The 18,551-nt window shown below is 44.5% G+C and overlaps 1 protein-coding gene across 23 annotated transcripts in view; it reads right to left on the bottom strand.

Annotated features, from left to right (window-relative positions):
* The window catches only part of RHBDL3 (rhomboid like 3), a 65,696-nt gene that overhangs the window by 33,732 nt on the left and 13,413 nt on the right, over positions 1–18,551 (bottom strand). Inside the window, exons 1-2 of one of the 23 annotated variants that reach the window (XM_086857430.1) lie at positions 7,890–8,109; positions 5,637–5,720 (exon numbers count right to left, since the gene is read on the bottom strand). The exons of the other annotated variants lie outside the window; for them this stretch is intronic. Coding sequence (XP_086713556.1) covers positions 5,637–5,720; positions 7,890–7,943 — 138 coding nt within the window. The 5' untranslated portion in view covers positions 7,944–8,109. Of the gene's footprint in view, positions 1–5,636; positions 5,721–7,889; positions 8,110–18,551 lie in introns of those variants that run through there. 23 annotated transcript variants of the gene reach the window in all.

Below are 18,551 nucleotides of genomic sequence, written 5' to 3'. Positions count from 1 at the left end.
GGTCCCATGAGAATTCATTCTTCCTCCTACAGAATTCTCGTTAGTGACTTTGGAGTACACTAAGGAAAAGAGTACTTCACTGTATCATGCTCATGATGAGTTAAATCAGCAACTTACTCAGTGTGAGCAAGGTCTTTTGGTAAGTCAGGGTACTGTCAAACAATATATATTATATTTAAAATAAACAGAAAGCCATCTGGACAGGAGCCAACAATGACAGCCAATGTACAGAGTGGGGAATGCCATCTTCAGCAGCAGCCACTCCTGGCAGAGGAAAAAATCCCTTGCTCATTATAGTGAGGGCTCTCAAGGTAACACTGCCTGCAAAAAAAGGAATTATGACCTGCAGGTTTGTAAATGAGGTGACATTACCTCTTTGGCACTTTTTGCTGGTACAGTCTGACTGGCTGCACTGACAGGCTCAATTCATTACCTTATGAAAGGGAAGGTTAAGCAATGACTTTTTCGCTGTCCAGAGGAACAGAAATTTGGCAGTACAGGAGTCTTCACCATGACAAAAGTATAATCATATCTAGGGGCTAGAAGTCAAATTGGACAGTACCTTAGATTAAAGTAAGTTGATTATTTTTACTATTAACAAGTGAGGCATCTCACTAACATCAACAGAAGTTTTACAATTGAATTGCAAGTTCTCCTAGGAGATGAGGTATAGTTGAGGTGAAGCAGAAGATCATTCAGAAAACATTCTTGCCTGCATTAGGAAAGACTAGATGATCTCAACAGCTTTCTGACCTGACAGAAAGCTATTAGGTTTCAGAAAATCTCAAGTTAAACAGATACATTTAAAGCTCCAGCTAACAAGTGCCATAGCACATGTGTAGCCAAAATTGCCTACCTGTACTGGAATTCAAACCACACTTCTGGTTAGAGAACAACCATGGAGCAAAACTCCTGCTAAACGGACTGGGAAAGGTATTTAACTCATACTGCTCTCTTACAATTGGCTTTGCTCTGTCATGGGGACTACAAGCTACCAAGGAAACTCTGCTTTCCAAGCTAAACTGGAGCAGAAGTTTAAGTCAGCTTTGTGAAGAGGAGACAAAGATATCACATGATTACCTGCAATGCCTTGTAGGCACTGGCATTACCCTGTGAGGACATAACCATCTCAAAGGTACTGCAGACAGGCTGGTTCCAAAAGCAGCCTTGAGCAGGGAGCATTCATTATTCTCTAACTTCTACCATTTAAACACTTGAGAGCAAGAAATCCTGACTTGCATCTTTCCAGGGTGATCACAGGAGTTAGAGCTGCAGGAAGGAGCCAGACTGCTGGAAGCTGTGGTGGTTTGCATTGTTTCTTAGGTGATCTATCCAAATCATTCCTGGATGACACCCAGACTGCAGGTTCCCTGCATTGAACTGCAATAGTATTTTCTGCAGTGTTTGCACTTCACCAGTGTCTGCTATGTCAAATATGCTTTGGTTTAAGAGTAGAAGAGATTTGTCCAAATGCCAAAGTTGCAAAACCACAAATCAGAAAAATCAAGCTGTGTTTTGGATTCCTACATGCTCTTACTGGATACAAGGGACAGTGTTCCCCGAGTTCTCTCTGCCGTAAGTTTTCAAACAGAAAGAAAAGGCATCTGACATTTTAAAGCAAATCAAAGACTAAAACTCCTCAACAGGAATCCAACTAAATTCATAGGAAGAAGTGCTGTTTGAACAGAGTTCCCAATCCAAGCCGTGCTGGAGCAGAGACTTCTGCCTGCAGCTGACAAGATGCAGGTCTGGCCTGGGGCTAATTGTGCCCTGCCAGGTTCAATGTCTCTGTGGGGCACAAGCACAATAAATGAGGAATCTCTTTTACACACTCACCAGCCTGACAACAAACCACAGTAGGGTTTGAAATCCCACTTTGAGACAGTTATCAGGAGAAAGAGGCCTTCTCAGAGAATTGACAAGTCCTTCCAGAGCCTGGGTCCTTGGGAGGGAATCTGGGAGTCCCAGCCCCCGTATCAGGAGCTCCTTTTTAGCCTCATGAGACAGCAGTGGATGGTCATTTCACAGCCTCCCACAAAAGGAGAGCTTGTCCTGTCAGTTGAACCTGCACACACACACACACACAGACCTCCTCTCCTTGCCTGTCTCCACCTCATTTCTGCCTCCTTTACTGAGCTGATCAGATTTCCCACAGGCACAGGGCACACACAAGCTTTCAGAGCATCTGCTTCCTCCAAGCCTAACCACTCTTCCCAAGCTCTAATACTCCCTTTTTATTTGACCAGACTGGCTTGAATGCAGTTTAACCATTCAAAGCTGAAGCCCACCATGGGCACCCACAGGGCAACAGACCTCCCACTTTGTTTTACTGCCACACTGCAGCAGAGACCTGCTCCTTCAATACGATGGGGTGATGTCTGCACACTGCTGGCACTGTGGGAACTGCAGGGGACCAGGTGCTCAGCAAGCTGGGAAATTTTTGGCAGAGGCTGTGGTCTATATTTCTTGTGTCTGCATCACAAGCACAGGGTCGTGGCTGCATTAAGACCTAGAAACAACAAGCCCTGGCTAATACAATTCATAAGCTCTGTTTCCTGGGGAACACTTAAAACACGTATTGGAGTGCAGAGATAGCTTGACAAAACTGATACAGCCTCCAAGTAGATGATTTAAAAGAAGGAAGCAGAGAAGACACAGGCAACAACCATAATTACAGAGCCAGTATAATTAAGAGAATTCATGTTATGTTCCTCAGGAATGAGGAAATCCAAACAACCTCCCAAATAGTCACCTGAGAACAGCAACTGCTGCAAACAAAGGGGAAACAAGCCAGGAGGGAGAGACAGAAAGAGCAGACTGAAGAGGAAGGTCAGGAAATTGTAATACTCTTCCTGTTCATGCATCATGCTGCATCTCCAGGAAGTGAGGGGGGAAAGAAATCTTCACATCTGCAGGGTAACTAGAGAGACAAATCCACCTGAAACAGTCCCACCAGGCTTCCACTGAGGATTAATTTGCTCATCAGCTGGGGCCAGTTTCTAGAAGAGCATCCTCCCAGAGCACACTTCAGACTGCTGAGCTTTGGATGGCCACAGAGAGGGGAGTGCAAAGACACAAAAGGAGGACTGAGGAAGGGGCAGGGGGAGAGGGCAGCCCAGACTGGCTGAGGGGAAGCCCAGATGAATGGAGAAAGGAAAGCAGGGAGGTGAATGAGCAAGAGGTGATGAATGGTAGGGAGGGCATGGAACTTTTACACAGGGCAGAGAGCAAAGACAGACCTTGAATGGGGAAGACTGAAAGATGCCGCTTGAATGGAAGGGGAAAGAGGGAGTAGAAATGAGGCAGGGAGAGAGCTGAGCAGCACAAAGTGAAATAGTACAGACAGAACAGCTTCCCACATGGACTTGACAAGGCCTTAGAGAGACAGACAAGTAACACAGCATGAACTTTAATCCAGGAGCAGAAAAACTGCCTCGAGCAGACAGTGCTACCATCGTCTGTCCCTGTATAATCCCTCCACTATTGGGCACCTCCTTTGCTCCCAGCCAACAAATTCTCATGAACCCACAGCAAATCAAACAGCAGCCACCAAAGGTCAGACTGCCCCCATCAAAGGGAGCTGTAGTAAAACTGAACCAGTGACATGGAAACAGCCAATAGGATAAAGCACCAGGATAATTACAAGCAGCAGCCGAAGAGATGCAAGTGTAACACTGCTCCAAGGGCGGGACAAGATGCAGTTTATATGCATGATATTGTTTATTTGCAGGGCTTTTGTCCCACTTACAAGGCAAGGATATATTTTTTCAAAGCAAAACTTTTCCAAGCAAAGAGAACTTCTGAGATTTCAGTCATGCCAAGACTTTGCTGAGAATTTGCCTTAGATTTGAATATTGATTGTTTAGAAGTTCCTTCAGATTCTAAAAAGCCAAAGCACTGGACATTGCCATTTTCAAAACATTTCCTTAAAAAACTGTAATTTACATTCCTATTCAGAATGCCCAGATGGTTCAGCTCAAATGAAATTAAATATTTTGCTTGAAAAGAAAAAAGCAGTGTTTTCCACGCCTTTTGGTGAATTTCAAGCAAAACTCTCCGTATTATTATTCATCCACCTCTTCCCTTTGCACAGCTGGGGAAAACAAAGCATTTTCAAAGGGCATCTTCTTACTTGAACCTCACTAGCAGAGCTGAAAACTGGATACCCTCCCATCCTTTTTTGGGTGGTCAGTGTCTCTGTTTCCCCCTAGATCCCCCTGTGTGAACATGTGCCAAAGCCATTTTCCCAATGCAAAGCAAAAGACACATTGACTCAGCTTAAAAGGGATAATGAAAGGCCTTAAATCATAGTATTTCATTTCATATTTGTTAGGAACAACCTTTTAAAACCTATTTCAGTGTCTGGAGCACATGTTTTGCTTGCTCATAAATAGACCCCACTGACACATAAGTTAAAATGAGAGGTCATAGAAATGCAGTAGAAGGTAGGACACTCTCTGCAAAAACAAACACAATGGAAAGAACCCAAATTTAAACAGAAGACTTGACCCTACTCTGCCTTTTCAACACATCAGGGAAGTCAAACATACTTGTAAAGGGTTGCTAGAGGAACCATGAGGGGCCCATCTGTGCCCCAACTTGAAAATCTGTTCTGCCCCTTTCTTTTTTGATGTTTCTTTCACCAAACAAATATAACAATACCAATGTGGGTAATTTCAGGCAAAAAAATGTGAATGTCCTGGAATCAGAGCACAAGCAGCATCTCATCTGAGAAAACACATAAGGATTTCTTTCCCTGCTCCATGTCCTGCCAAAGAATGAACAAAGGAATTCCTCAGAAATCCAGGCTGGATCATCAATCCTTCTCAGAAAGGTCCAAAAATATGAGAACAGAGACTTGGGATCTGGCTGCTAGCAATCAGGTCTCTAAGACATAGTACATTTTGAAAAATGGTAATTTGTGCTCTTTATGATTCACTTCACAAAGAGTTCCACTTTTGAACTGGGAAACAGGCAAAGTAATTCACCCAAGTAATTACCAAATTACAAATCACCAAAGTAATTTGCAGAGACAAAGTTACTCACCCAAGGATGCAAGAGGCTTAAAATACTACTGTAGCTGAGCTTCCTGTATGACACACTCCATGACACACTACTGTATTTCTACCTAATAACTAACTAATAAAAATTTAAAACTGCCAAATACTAGAGGGGGGGATTGTGAAGGATGGAGTAAGATCGAGTAAAGGTCGAAGCATCTCCATGAAGCACGTTAAGCTTGGTGATATCCACAAGCAACAAGGAAAAATGTCCAAGAGTGAGAGTTTCTCCTTGAAGCAGCAGAGAGATGAAGACATGGATGTGGGTGTGTGCAGGCACACACAGAGCAGGGGCAGGGGGACAGAAAGGCTGCTCTGCCAAAGCTCACAAGCTTGAACATTGCAGCTTCACAGGCCAGTTGAGCCCATGAAGAGCCATTACTGCAAACAGAAGAGTTTTGGGTTTCCATCTGCCAGCCTGGGCACAGGGAGATCAAATTACATGAAGCGCTGGGGGGAAGGGAGAGAAAATATGAATCATTCTCAATCCAGTAAGAGGAGCGAGAACTGTGCAGCTGCTGCAGTGCAAGCAAGTCCTACCAGCACTAGCTATTGCTTTGGGCCAAGAGATCATACCATTTCAGCCTGCTTCCTGACTTCTGCTCCATCCCAGCTGCTTTCCTCTTGCTTTAGTGCCTGCCTGCAGGAACAGCTACCTTTCTGGAAAAAATCCAAACACAAGGACGAGAGTTACATGTGCCTGAGGGAAGTGACATGACATGGCTGGTCACTGCTTAGTCTAGAAGTGTTTGAGCTTTTGAGCATTTGAGCAGAGTCAGTTTGAGCTACTGACAAAACAATAAATACACACGTACACACTATGCAGGGGAAGGATTTACTTGTATGGGACAGCCAGTTGCTCAGGCACCTGAGGTACCTGGAATCTGCATCTTTGGGAAGCTGGCAGCTCTTACATCTCAATCAGGCATGGTCAGGCACTTGCAGTGCCTGAGATCTGACAAGTTATCCTCCTTCCAGGAAGTGCTGCTGTAGCACTCGTACTGGCAGGGACCAAAGCAGCCGTCCTCTATTCCATCCCATATCCAGCCTGGGTATTCCAGTTTTTTCCTGCTTCCCAAATGACAGTGTCCCATATCAGACAGCCAAGGCAGTGCCACTGCCACAGGCTGGTCAATCTTCTTATGCAAATGAAATCAGGGTAATTGGGACAATGAGTTACAATGAGTCCCTGACAATGTTTGCCTTTGTGCACATCAGTGGCAAATACAGACAGAGCTGCTTTCCAAGGATGGGGTGAGGGGAGACCTGCAGCCAGGGACAGCAGCTCAGCTTCTCACGGGATGATGAAGAAGTAAGTGCTGTTTAAACACAAGAATGCTTCCAGAAATGTCGACTTGATAGCAAGGAAAGAGGCAGATGCTGTAAATAAAAGTCACTTGCTGCAAGTCTCAGAAATACTCTGGGAAGCATAGCCACTGTGGCAGGTCCGTGGAGCTGTCCCTCTGCATTCTAGCCCTCATTCCACAGACAGAACACTTCCAGAACATTCATCCCACTAAGGATCTCAGCCCACAAGAGTCAGAGCTCCCACCAGAGCCACAACTGGACATGGCACCCCAGCCAGAGCAATTGCTGACAATCTCCAGGCTGCAAGAGCACAGTGGCTGGTCAGGCTCAGTCATCCCTGCAGTGACAGCTTTGCTTCAGCCCCATGAATCTCATAATATAAGATCTACTTTTGTTGTAGCCCTCCAGGGCCCATTGCAGCAGCAGTGGAAGAAACCTAAACAAAAAGCAATGGCCCCCTGAAATCCTGTCATGCAAACAAGACTCTTCCCACCCATTGCCAAAAGGCCTGAATGGAAAGGGACTGAACACCCCCCACCCACCCCTGCCTGGTGGTCTTTTTGTCTCGTGACCTTCCCCACACAAACACAACCTCACAACAATCACACAGGCAACATAATGCGCCTGTTCTGGCTTTCCCAGCCCTTCAAGGCAAGCTGGGGAGGGAAGGGGGGAGAGCTGGGGAGAGCTGAAAGGAGCTGGGGATGAAGAACAGATAGGATGGGAAAAGAAATACCAAGGAGTTCTTATTTCTACTTGTACAGTCCCATGAATTGGGATAAAAATAGTTTTAATGAAAGAAACGAAAGAAATATAATCTCAAATGGCTTAAAAGGGAAATGGAAATACCAGCCAGTGAAATTTTCATACAAAAATAAATAAATAAATAAATCCAACAATGCTTCTAAATACTGTGAACATCTTTTGACATCCCCTTCAAAAAGCCAACAAAATTGAGCCCTTTGGTGCAAACTTTGCTGTTTTTACTTGGCTATCTTTAAGATTCAGAGTCTGAGATGTATTAGATACAAAGGTTTCCCTCTAGACACGGAGAAGACTTTATTGCAACTGCTGTAGCTGTAGAAACCCTCCATGGTGTGATGGCTTCAAAGCACAGAAAGTTTCTGCCAGTCTGTCCTGAATATGGAAAAAGAGTCATCACCTATGCTACAGACAGCCAGCAGCAGTTGTGCCTGCAGGCCCCAGGGTGCCCTTGCAAGGTACCAGATACCTTTTGGTTACTCCAGAACACACATCACCTTTGGGAAAGAGCAACAAAGGTTTCCAGGGGCTTCCCAGGAGCAGACCAGGAGACCAACCAGGTAAGGGGAAACTCCTAACCTTCTGAAATGTCATGGGATACTCCCTTGCTCCCTGCACAGACACAGGAAAAAATACAGACTCCATGGGAAAGCAAACCTGATAAAACAAAATTAAATGTAATCTCTCAGAGCCTGCATTCAGTGAGTTTAGCAGGGCCCTCAGCTATTCTTTGGGGCACTGGAAATGCATACCAAGTACCTTTACAGGGCAAGGAGGTTGCACTTTTGACAAAAGCTGAGATCTGTGGCCCATGAAATCCTGGCAGCTGAAGCAGTAGCAGAAAGCAAAGCCACGGGAAAGCACTTGTGTGATTTACAGATACATTAACCACCTGGGGAGCATGACATGGTAAGAAATGACAGCTCAACTCCCCCTGCCAGCACTCTACTACTCTGTTAGAATTATCACTGCCTAGATTAAAGCCCTGTGACCACACAGTGGTCCACACCTGACCAGATGTGAAATCACCTCCATGGGATGGTGCAGCTGATGTAAGCAGACAGAAAGTCTCCTTGAAGGCCATGTGCAGCAGCTGGGTTCAAGAGGCCCCTCCCAAACCCAGAGCAGACCACATCTGGCCCAATGAACTGGTCAGAGGTCATGGAGCCGACACTGACCCTTGCCCATATCTAGATATGAACTGGAGTAACTGGAAGAGCAGCAGCACCAAGCTTGCACACAGCAAACTTCCCACAGCAAAGATACTGTCTCCTGCCAATCCACTCCAGCCTCAATCCTCCATGGAAAGATCCCATCAGCACTGTGCTAAGAGACAGTCTCTCAGGCAGGACATTAACAATTAATGATAGCGAAGATGACGGAGGAAGGGGCAGATGGAGAACAGATATAACCAGGCTCTGCTCATCACACTGACTCAGAGGAGCTGGACAGGAGATACAGACAGGATTTTTAGTTTTGGTTAGCCCTCAGTAAAGCATTACACATCAGAATGCTTGGGCCAGCTAGAAAGCAAGCCCGTGGCCATCACCCTCTATTCTCAGCATTTCTATGCTAGAAAATCTCACTGCATAGAAAAATGTTAATTGTAGCAAGTAAGGAAGTACAGCTTGGTTGCTTAGTTGAGATTAATTCCTGTCCGATTTTATTGCATGGGAAAATATATATTACACGTTAGTCTTTATTATGTCAATTAAAATTATATGGCCATTTTAATTGACCAGTATTGCTTGCTCCAATTCTCAACTCTACAGAGTTTGGAGGCAGCTAAAGTAAAAATTGTTTCAAAAACTGCCACCTGGTGTCACCAGAAGAAGCAGATCCTGGTGAGTGGCTTCTCAATTCACTCTTCCCAGGCCTTGTGGTCCTGGTCTCAGACAAGCTGAAGTGAGAATCCCTCCTACACTAAGGAACATTCTAGATAACTTTGATCTGTGGTGGGGGGCTGATGGGGAAGATGAAAAATTTCTTGAGGTTATTTTCAGTCCTCCACATTTCCCTGTTCCTTCCCTCTTGAGCCCCATGAGCTCTGTGCAGGGCTGGGAGCTCAGGCAGCACAAGCAACAGCAGCTAGAGCTCAGGGGCACCAGAGCTCAGTGGCAGAGAGCTGGTGGTTACACTGACCTGTCCACAGTGCAATGCTGCCTTCTGCAGCCCCGAGGAGTCACTGGGACCCAACGCTGCCAAATACCTTCAGCTGCCACTGAATTCATGGACTTGAGAAAAGACTCAAGACAATCTTATTTGGGAGACCAAGCTTCCAGAAGAAAAGCAGCTGAGGTTTGCCTACACACTCACTGACATCCTTCAAGGAAACACAGCAGGTTTCTTAAAAGTTGAAAGATGTGTTTATACTAACCCAGAGCAGGCTGCAGATCCCTGCAATCACAACTAGCCAGCTTCAGAGCCAAGACATCATAACCGTGCATGCCTGCTTGCCTCTGTTTTTTTCAAATGCCACAATGAGAGAAAGAAATGCCATGGATGTGTGCCACCCACAGTCTCAGCCACTCCACACTGGTACTTCACCCTGGTTCTATTCCTACTGCCCACACAGCAAATCTGGCTTTTTCAACAGCCTTCTCAGAAACACAGCAAACCACGGTCATTTCCTCAGGCTGCAAAACTGACACAGTGTTCAGTCTAACCCTGGCACACATCCCTGGAGAACAGACCAGGCAGAGGTGGATGCAGGACCCACAGAGCAGCACATTATGACAGCAGTGCTAGACTTTCCACAGCCAAACTCTTCCATGCTGAAATCACCAGTACTTGGAGGTACCTGGAGGGGTGATGGCCAAGGAAGACAAAAGTAAAAGGTTTTTTTGCCTTACATGAAAGATGTTGGCTGGTAGGAAGGCTTGGATCTAGCACTTCACCTTAGAAAATATTAAAATAAATCATAAAAGCCTCAGGAGAAGGGATCATTTGAGCCTGTATATTCCTTTCACCTTGGCACAACTTTGTGGTGCAAATCACAATATTCTCCCTGCATATTTGCTACTGTCCCTTCAGCTTGTTGAAATGATGAAAAGCTGAAGTATTTGTCTCACAGTGCTAAAGAGAAACACAAAAAGCACCAATGTTTTCAGAGTGTAGCTTTTCAATATCTGAGGGATCATCACCACTTCATGTGTTTGTAAAATGCAATTCATCACAAAAATGCTCTGCCATGGAAGGGGGCACAGCTTCCTTTAATGAAACCCTAAGCAAAAGAAATTAAATATTTCAATGTCTGCATACTAAAAGAAACATTGTAAAATTAAAATCAGTGGAAATCCTTACCCTTCTGAATCCAGCAATGAAATTAGTGTGGGGCCCAAAGGAAGCAAGCGAGGCCCCTTCTGAGAGGCCAGGATTTCATTTTGTGTTTAAAACCCCACAGTGGCAGATCTGTACTTATTTTAATGACCCACCAAATCTTTCTAGTCCTCTGTATCCCTCAATGAAAGCCTAATAATGAAAAATTATCTACTAAAACTTGGCTTTTCCTGAAAAATAGTATCTGAGCATATCTCCAAAGACAGCTATTTCTGTGGACATCATGAATTTGACTGCAGTGTTTTGTTTTCAGATATCATTGCATTTCCTACTTTCACAGCTTCCTTAGAATAATATTTGATACCGAAAAAGTTGAAGTGATACTCACAGACAACAGAACAGCCAGCCCTCAGAAACCACAGGGCCTCTCCATTTGTATTGCTTTTTGTAACAAATACAGCCAGAGACACAGAATTCCAAGTAAGAGATCCTCAGGAGACTTAAAATTTCAAGCAAACCATTGCCATGCAACATTAAATGCATTCATTTTATGAGCATCAAATTCCACCTATTAACAGATCAGTCATCGTCTGCAGCTACCAATTTACATATCCAGTCTGTGAGCTGCCGAGGGGCCAATGGACATTAAATACATGAATGCATTAAATCTGGAAAAGGAAACTAATGTCCATTATAACTCAACTTAATGATCATGTTTTCTTTAGGAGGAGCAGCAGAGCCCGTGCGTGACAACCACACACCCTGCAAAGGCACCCCAGGTGCCAAAAAGCACTGAACTCTGTTGTGAGACTGTAACTGTGCTGCACACAGTGCTCACAAATTAATTACATTCAAGCCCTGTACAAAGGAAATTCCTTGGAGCTACCTTCTTACCAAGTCACTAAACCCCTTGCTCTTGTACATGGACTAGATTCAAAGGCCTGAGCCTCACTGTGGAAGACAGTTTATCTGAATATACATTAAAACCCTGGAACATTTTGTCAGGCTTTTGCCAAGTCAGGCAGTATTACCAGCTTTAATGTAACAGTACTTTTGATCTTGTAACAGCCAGCCTGTTGCTGGTACGTCTATTATTCCTCCTGGAACAGAATTGTGGCCTGATATCTCACCTACAATTCACTCTTTGTACACAGCTGTCGAGAAACAGATGTAAGAGAGAGCTTCTCAGCAGCCTGTACCCCCTCCATTACCTCTCCAGTGCCCAGTCCAGCACCAATTACAGCTATGGCAAGGAAAGAGCCTTCTATTTTAAGCTTCTTGAGAAGGAAATTGGGTGCTGCAGGCTGAAGAATGGACATGGGGGAAAGACTCCTCTAAACCGGTTCTCCTTTTTTGGAGAACCAGTTTAGAGGCACTACACAGGCAGACAACAGCTTGAGGAATTAGGGGCAATCCCATAATCAAATAGATTAAATTCCCTTTTTTTGGTATTTTTTTTAGGATTATTTAGGATCCTTTTAAGGATTTGTACCCCATCGTAACAGAATATGATCAATGATCTCCTTATTCCATTTTCCCACCTATGAAACTAAATCAACTGATACTAGAGAACAAGCTTTGAAGTCCTGGAAGAGGAAGGGCTATTGCAGTGCTGAATAAGGCCAATTCCCTACAACCCACAGCCACTGTGGTGATATATGCAAAAACCCTGAGGTGCAGAAGAATCAGGCTCTGAAGGAAACTAAAAAGCTCAGACAAAAGATGAAAGAAACTGAACATGGAAAGTTAATACTGCTTTGAACATTTACTGAGCAGAAATCCTTCCCAAAAGTGGCAGAACTGCAGTTACCAATCAGGGACTCTGTGTTCAGGCTGTTAGGCAAAGCCCACACCTCCCAAGAGATCTGATTGCAGGGCTTACTCAAAGCCATCTCACAAGCATCAGCTACAGCCGTATTTTAGAAAGGAAGAGCAGGAGCTGTTAGTTGAGTAGTGGGGAAGAAGCAAACATTACTTGTTTATTCACAGGTCTTGCTACTCAAACTTGTTGCTCCCATCAGATGGCACAGTGATAAGTACCTGTTTAAGAAAAAATCAGGAACAAGAGAAAAACCACCCCCCTGCAGCTAATCCAATTAAGACACAGGATAAAGATGTAGAGGTTAATCAGATCTGAGCCACTGGGTCTCTCTCTGCTGCTGTTTAGTGACATATCTGGTGAGCAACACCAGCAAGAGGATGGCCAAGCAGAAACACCAATGATCTGGCCAGCCCTGGGAGACAACTGCTGCTCCTCCCTTTTCTGCTCTATCAGGCAGAAAAGAGAGGAGCACATTGCAGGGCAGCCCCGTGGGAGAGCTGCTCGGCTCAGAGTTTGGCTGTCCCCCTAAGCCTTATCAGGTGCAGGATGCTGTGACTGATGGGCTGTGTTAGACACACCTTACATGTGTGTAAGGTATACACTTACAGGGTATACGCTGTGCCTACCATATGCTGCCAGGTGGAAACCAGGGTGGAAATTTAGTCAGCAAAGAAAAGTTCTGACCATATTACTGCAGGGAACTCTACTTACCTAGTGTTTCATTAGCTGTAACTCTGTGTGTCACAGGTGACGGCTGTCCCAGTTTGAGGGACACCAGCACAAAGACCACCTGGACTGTCACAAACAGCCCCTTCAGCACTGAGAGCCAGAAACAAAAGCTGGGCTTTGCACTGAAGCAGCTCCACCAGTGTCGGTTCAGTGCTGACATGGGCAAAACTGGGCACTCTGCTTTTCCCCAACTCAAGCCTTCCAGTACAGTCAGATCTGCTCTGCCTCTCTCCCTCTCTGTAGAGCAGAAAGAAGCCACCAGCCTCAGCCCTTATTGCTGAGACCAGCATCTGCACCCTGATAACAGCTTGCGATCCCATCACCACACCCCTGGGTGCAGAACACTCAGCATGGAAGGATGGACCTGCTCTGGAGAGTGACCTCCCCTTTGACCCATCAGACAGGACTCAGGTGTGCTATTCAGTGCATATTCAGTGGGGAAAGGAGGAAACTTTTTCTACATCCATTTCTGCTGGGCAGGGACTGCATTTGGACCAGAAAATCATCTTCTCTCCTGGACACTACATGCCAGCCTTTCAGGAGGACAGATTGAGCAGGCACTCCAGTGGAAAGACAGAACAGTAGTGACAGCAAGAAGATGATGAAATGTTTGTAGGCACCATTCTGACAATGATGCCAATCTCTCTGGTTGCCAGAAATATTGTTGCAAGCAAATGATTCCCAATCTGGTGACTGTCATCTTCTCCTCTAGAAGGGAACTGGGTATTTTGATATCACTCTATCACACAAGACTTTCGTCTGTCTCCTCTGATAAACTGTTCCTCCTTCTTGGTAAATTCTTTAATATGAGAACAGTGACTGCCACTGCTTTTCAGTTTCTCAAAAGAACTAAAATCCGTAACCCACAAAATGAGAAATTCCGCCCTTCCTGAAGGAAGTTTTATCCTTCCTATTTAGGTGTGAAGCTTTATAGCAATAATCCATGAAACTTGTCAGGAGTAAAGCTACATTTTCATACTCTGGACTCAAAATACAGAACATTTCAGATTAAAAATAGCTCCCTTTTTCACTGTCTGCCAGATCTGGAAGGGAGGTGAAAATCCACAGGGACTTGATTTGATGCGTGAAAAACAGAATTCTATAGGAGTAAGTATGCACACACATTTATTTTAGGTTAGTTAACAATACCTCTGCAATAATACTTAGCTTTGTGGAGAAAACTAAAGCTGGGATAGACCCATGCTGCCTGGTGCTCCAGTACTGAGTATCATGACAACTTGAGCACATTTTTCAGAAAAATAATAAATAATTTTTAAAATCTTGTCACATCACTGTTTTCCTGCTTTTAAGATGATTTCTCTTTCAAATTCCAAATATCTGCTCCCGTATCAGCAATCATGACAAGTATCTTGGCTAAACTGATAGATCTTAGGAAAGGACAACAGGAATCAGCAGCTTTGAGTCTAACAACACAGAGTTAAACATCCAGTATTAGGGGCTACTGAGTAATGCAGGAGTGAGGTGATCGCAGGAGTTTTACCTTAGTAATTTGATTAAGGGAGAAGAACAGCCAGTCATTCCCTCCCTCTGAACCGGTGTCGGATGACAGAGGCTGGATCGTCTATACAATGTTGGTAAGTGCCTTGCCACTGGCGGGGAACACAACACCAGGGCACTCGGAAACATCTCTGCTCTGATGTCAACATCACAGCTGGCACATACAGAGCATCCCCACCACAGGAGACAGGTCCTGAGCAGGGCTGACTCTTGGTCTGCTAACATCAGAAAAACTCCTTGGTGTTCCCACTGAGAAAGAGCTCATTCACCTACATGTGACAAGCAGAGAATGACCTCAGAAAGACTACAGTACTCACATTGCAGACAGCATCTTTCCTTGAATGAACTGCAGCAGCTCAATGTAATTCAGGCCAATTTAGACTACAAGAAACCATCCAATGCAGCTTTGTGTCAAACCTCCACCCACACATCCACTACATAATTAATAAGGATGAAGGAGAACATTATCCCAAGCTGGTATTCAGAGCGTCTGTGATTGGTAAAGCTTGTTATACTCTGTTAGCTTTGGAAGTCAGCAAAAGGAACACACTTCACATTGCACTACATGCTTGGTCATTAAACACAGGCTTATAAACCCATAAACTTGCTTGCAAGTGTGGAGTATTTTTGCATGATCTTGTTTGTTTTGCAGTAGACACAAAAGTTAATTAGTTTTCACAGTTTTTTTACTCCACATGGACAAATAACAGTTTGGAGCTCCCAGTCAGCTGGAACTACATAAGGCCCAGAAAATTCTTACTGTGCTTTTCAGGTCTGTTCACTGAGGTCATAAATCAGCAGCTGGCAAATGACTTTCTGGCTCTTCTTGGTCACCAGTACCAACATTAAAAGATTCCATAAATCAGTGCAACAATGGCAGCTCTCAGCTCACGGAGCACAGGGGGAATAAAGATGGAAAACACTGTTTCAGATACATTAAAACAATTCTCTGGGAGGAATTTTGTCTATCACTACCCTGGGACAAGCCATCCTGAGCACTGGTCTTGTTGAAGGGGACTTTGGTTCATTAAGCCCTAGAGGAGACAACATCAGAATATTTAACATGTCAAAGGTGCATCCTGCACACAACACATATGCACAAGACCTGCCCAAACAGTTCCCAGGGCTGGCAAGTCCAAGTGTGATAAAACTTACACCTTAATAAAAATTCTTCAGACTTTATTTAGGTTGGAAGGAAGTTATTCTTCCAGCCATGGTCTCCAGGCACAGCTCAGAGACCAAGGACCAAGAGCAAGCAGCAGTAGCAGCAGCAGGACCATTTTCCATGCTCTCCACAGCAGTTTCCCCCAAAAGGGCTGCCTATATGCACAAATACATGCAAAAAGAAACATTTCCCCAGGACCTAAATACTATTGTCAGAGGACATACAAAGGAAAAATGTTTGTGTCCTCCCTGTTGACTCCTCTCTCTCTGACAGAGACAGAAATCCAGTGATAGCAGGACTGTACAAAAGCAACTCCTCTATCAGTAGCCAAGAGGGAGTAGATGAGGGAAGAGGCAGCACTTCAAACAGAAGAAGGAACCACAATAAACACTTTGATTTTCTTCCCTAGGGCAAAAGACAAGGCTAAAAACCAACATCATTCCATGGAGGCCACTGCCTGCAGTGACAAAAGATGCTCAAATTCTAATCCCCATTATCTTTCAGTGTGAGGGTAAACGTGAGAGGAGTGGCAGGAAGACAAGCATCTGGCTCTATCTTAGAGCCAAGGGGCAGAACTAAAAACCAACTTTGCTCTCTAAATTCTTTAGGGCACACCTCATTCTGATACCAACCCCTGCAAAACACAGTTTATGTCAGACACATAAATAATCCAGGACAACTGGCACACTTGTTTTCAAATGCTTTGCTAAACCAAGTCAGAGCATTCAGGATCAGGTCCTCCAATAGTTTATGTGACACTTTTGGTTTTTCATGTTCTATATTATTGATTCTTCCTCTGCCAAGAGGCAAACAAGGCTACATCTCACTGGCTGCAGGCTGCCAGCAACAAACACTTCCACTACCATTGTACATCACAAATAAGTATGCTTACCCAACCAGGGACTCCATCATCATTGGTACCTATTTGTGGAGGATCACTGAGGCAGAGATGTTTCCTCAGGGAACACTGCCCTGAAGAAGTGCATCAGACCAGAGGTTTGATAATAGTCACAAACAGCTCTGCCTTCAGCTGTCTCATTCATCTTTCCCTCATGCAATCCAGGAGACTCCAGAGCATTTGCTATTTACAAAGTACGTCAAGTATCAAACAAGAAGAACAGTTCCTAGGAATAAGATCGATCTTGCTCGCTAAACATCAGTTTCATACATCATTAGTCTTCTCACCAACAACACTGGGTCACTGCAGATAGCTGCTCCTAAGCAACAGGAACGGACACTAAGAACACATAAATTCTCTGTGTCTTGCTAGTGTGGAGTTTTACTTTTAAAGTTGAAAGAATTCAAGGTCCAAGTGAGGCTCAGAGGGATCACAAACATTCAGGACTTTCACTACACTTTTCACCAGGAAACATTGCCTCTAGTGAACAGAATATTGCCTTTGTCACCCTGAGCAGCCAAATTGGGGTTGATGCCACACTCAGGAGACTGGGAGAGGGAAAGAAGTGCTGCAGCTTGAACAGACAAACACAACAAGGTTTGAATCACACAAAAATCCAGGGCATTCAGTGATCAGCTTTCCTCAGGATAATGGTGCAGGAAAACAGCCCATCAGCTGAATCCCATCAACTTTGTCTCATGGTCTGTTGGTACTTAACTGATTTCAGACCAACATATAGTACAACACCTAGTGAGGAGGCAGAAAGAGATCACAGCTTCCTTGGCTGCTGTCAAACTCAAACACTCCCACTGCTGCATTTAATTTGCAAATGTGCCCCAGTACTTTTGCAATGACTGCAAATACCAGCAAGCAATGGGAACATCATACTTCCTACTGTAGAGGAGAAATACTTGTTTTCCAGGTCTGGTAGAGAGTAACTTTAAAAGTTCTGTAAATGTTACAAGCATAAGCAATGATGGTGTAGAAAAGCACCTCCAAACTGTTTCCACTCGCTTAGCAGCTAGCTTGTTCCTCTGGAGACAAGATGATCTCTTCTCCTTCTCTGTCATGACAGCACACAGCCACAGAGTACAATGCACCAGCTGATTTGCAAAACAGCATCAATCCACTCTGTGTTTATGGCTTTTTCTCCCCTTTCTTTCTAAACATGCAGGCTTAAATGTTTTTTTGCTTCAGTGATTTTCTATGTGCAAGACAGGATTTGAGAACAATGCACTAGCAAGGATCTATGTGCCTAAATCCCATCTCACACATTTAGCTGAAATGGCAGCGTGGAGATTCCAAAGCCCCACACTGCAGCTGGGATCAGGAAGCAGCAGAGACACACGGCTCTGGACACAGCTCAACATCCCTCTTGGACACTGCACTCCAAAGTACAGGTTTCTAGGCTCAGACGCGGAAGGTACACAAATGTGTAATGAGTAGGAAGCCTCCTGAGACTTTTTACAAATCTAGAGGCATCAAGCTGCCAGTATCTCATGAGCTGTGTAAGACTGACTCAGCCTCCATGTGTTTTTGGGTGTGCTTGTTATGACTCCTTCAAACATTTCAGGAGATGCCTGCTTTTACTGGCACAAGCTTGAGAGTGCTGTGTTTTCTATGCTGCCAATATCTGGTTCATACTGATGGCTTGTACTCCCAACTTTTTGCACTAGTCAAAGTCAACAGTCTGTGTACAGGCTAGTGGGATTGGGGAGAGGAGTGTCCAGATAGTCAGGGAAGGGAGAAATGGGGTAGCTGATTACAAACCTTTCACACTGTAGGGAAGGTGTAAACACAATCTCAGAGATCCACATTCAGTGTAAGGGCTGGTTGGTGCTCCATGTACAGAGGTATTAGAAGATTAAGGAGGAACCTGGGACATTTTTGCTGTTCATCTTGCAAGGGATGGGAAGATCATTAATGACCTCCATGTGGCTTTTTCATGCTGAGCCATCAATCCAGGGTATTGTGGCTAAAAGCCAAACCTGGGTATAAGCCTTGAAGTGC

The sequence above is a fragment of the Cyanistes caeruleus genome, chromosome 19 (assembly GCF_971803275.1).
Source record: "Cyanistes caeruleus chromosome 19, bCyaCae1.hap1.1, whole genome shotgun sequence".
Classification (NCBI taxonomy): Eukaryota; Metazoa; Chordata; class Aves; order Passeriformes; family Paridae; genus Cyanistes; species Cyanistes caeruleus.
This window is presented reverse-complemented; position numbering and strand designations above follow the sequence as displayed.